General features: G+C 40.0%; 1 protein-coding gene across 1 annotated transcript; it reads right to left on the reverse strand.

Annotated features, from left to right (window-relative positions):
• Nucleotides 1–753: 753 nt before the first annotated feature.
• Nucleotides 754–1,664, reverse strand: LOC141613596 (uncharacterized). Its single transcript, XM_074432340.1, has 2 exons — nucleotides 1,154–1,664; nucleotides 754–1,019 (listed from the first exon to the last, which is right to left on the reverse strand). The coding sequence occupies exons 1-2, from the start codon at nucleotides 1,662–1,664 to the stop codon at nucleotides 754–756; spliced, it is 777 nt and encodes a 258-aa protein (XP_074288441.1).
• Nucleotides 1,665–2,771: the final 1,107 nt, after the last annotated feature.

Raw genomic sequence — 2,771 nt, forward strand, 5'->3', positions numbered from 1 at the left:
ATCTTTATTTTACATTAAATATACCCAAACACAACGGGAATAATCATCAACAATGGACAAGAAATAGCGAGAATCACAAGCACGATTAGGATGATATGGTCCCCAAACATCGCAATGAATTAAATCAAATAAACTATCAGCTTTATTGTCACTTAACGGAAAAGGAGAACGAGTCTGTTTTGCCCGAAAACAAACATCACAAGAGGAAAATTTGGAATTATCAAAACTAGAAATTGAAGGAAAATGCTTCATAACCCGAGGTGAAGGATGTTCCATTCGCCGATGCCACAACTCAACATTATCTTGCCCAGTTACAACATTAACACAAAGTGGTTCCTCCATTGTCAGGTAGAAAAGACCGTTTGAAAGATTACCCACACCAATCGTCGTCAAGGCAGGGTCTTGTATCACACATTGGGAATTAGTAAATTGCACACATAATTTTTGTGTAGATAAAAGCTGTGAGACTGAAATAAGGTTGCACTTGAAAGACGGGACTAATAAAACATTATACAGAGATAATTTATCATTAATCTTGATAGTTCCAGCCTTGCTAGCTTTCAAACTTTCACTGTTAGGCAAGCTAATGTTGATAGGTGAAATGGGAACACATGATTCAAATAGATTTTCGTCATAACAAACGTGGGTCGACGCACCCGTATCGACTATCCAAGTGAACAGAGACTTACCGTTCAATCTCACCATATTAGCAACCACATTAGTCTCACCAAAAACTGCATTGGTTCTCGGATTTTATGTTGAGGCTGACGTCGATGTTTCTCCTGTCCGAGCAGAGTGGCGTGGATGACCAACAGGAAACCCGACTTTTTCCCAACAATGACTGACTGTATGACCGTCCTTGTTGCAGTGGGTGCACTTATAGCGAGGTCGTGTACTGCCGTCATTCTTACCCTGCTGTTGGTGTTTTCCACCCACTACACATGCCATAGGATTTACAGCATCCGCACGAGACTCGGCAACATTACGGACTTCCTCCTCTTGAGCAATGCGAGAATAGACTATGTGCATCGAAGGAATAGGGGAAATACCAAGGATACTAGAGCGTCAAGACCCATAAGAAAGCCTCGTACCTGGTCAGTCTCCCTTCGTTTACGCAACACGTTTTGTAAATCAAATTTGGAACAACAATCACAATTGGGCAGGGCATCAAAATCACTGATGTCATCCCATAACTTTTTAAATCTACCATAATAATCCATAACAGACTCACCCAGTTTTTGCTTACAGTTTGCGAGATCGCATTGAATTTGATAGATGTTGATGTCATTAGCCATCGAGAAGCGCGAACGAATAACCTCCCAGAGATCAAAGGCAATTTCGCGGTAAGAAATTGACGGTTTTAATCGTGCATCTATAGTGTTAAAAATCAATGCTATGACAGTGTAATTCACAGCCGACCAATCGTCCCATTCTTTCGGATCGGACGGCTTCTGTTTGAGAGTTCCATAAATGAACCCCAATTTTCTCTTTGCACCCAACGCAACTCGGAAATCTTTTTCCCATTCTTCGTAGTTTGGTCCGGTGAGAGTCACATGGGTGATCTTAGCTCCCGTACCATCTTGATTTGAAAGAGCGTAAATTGGATTGACAAAATGAAAATTTTGTTGTGGAATGCTACTTTGTTGTGATTTGTCGTCACCCATTGTGAATCAACAAGAAAAAAAAATAAGAATATCGCAAGGAAATAACCTGCTCATGATACCATGTAGAGAAAAGAAAGAAGAGGCAGAAATATTTTTGTGAAAATTGTTGTGTTGTTAATCGTTAGTCTCCAAGCCAATATATACACTCAGACGTTGCTAAAGATCAGGAAAGACCTAATCAAAAGCCTAAACAAACGCCTAAATATAATCCTCTAAAACAGGAATACAAAATATGTACATAAATAACATATTAGTAAAATATTCTAATTGCATAATATTTGCCTAATATTATGCTAACAGGAATTCAGTTAATCCTTATTTTTTATTTTGGGTCAACCCCTTTGAATTTGGGTACATCAGTGATGGTGAAGTTATCCGGAAATTGGTCACCAATAAGTTCAAACCGACGATTCTTCTATAAGTGGATATTGTTGCCTCAAGTCAGAAGAAGTCGCTCTTCCAGGAGTTTGAGCTTCTTTTCAGTTTCGGTTAGGAGTGGGGAATTAAGTTCCCCGGTATCCTTGTTATCCTTATTTTTCAAGGTGTCAATGCGGGACTCAACACAGTCGAGGGTAACGTTGTGGGCAAAGAGGAGAATGGCTAATTGGATGCTGGTCAATTCTCATATGTTGTCGTTGTTGTTCGAAGAGGTTGAACAAGGCCATTATCTTAGGGATAAGAGCTCATGTTACATCTCGATTCCGACATGGGCCATTAACCAAAATGCAAATTTACAAAAGAAAGTAGAGAACATCTTGGACTGACAAGACGAGGGTGACTGTGCATGGTGCCTCGATGCTAACTTGGTTATGGACATTTGTGTCGACTTGACATTGACTGTATAAAAGTTCAACACAATGGCGCGACGCCGTTGATCGGGTGTCGACGGTGAGACGATCGACTTGAAAATGAAGACCCGTATCTAGGTTTGCTTGACTCTACAGACTCGGGGCAAAATTGGAATAGCGGAGTGATATGTACGGCGTCATTATTTACGAGGAAGTTTTTAAAGGGGAAATTGTTAAAAATAGGATTTATTACTCTTAGGAAACTTGAAATCGGGAAAGTTGCTTAGGTTGTCTTTAAGGTTGGATTTATTTTCAGAAG

This window comes from Silene latifolia, chromosome 11 (assembly GCF_048544455.1).
Source record: "Silene latifolia isolate original U9 population chromosome 11, ASM4854445v1, whole genome shotgun sequence".
Taxonomy (NCBI): domain Eukaryota; kingdom Viridiplantae; phylum Streptophyta; class Magnoliopsida; order Caryophyllales; family Caryophyllaceae; genus Silene; species Silene latifolia.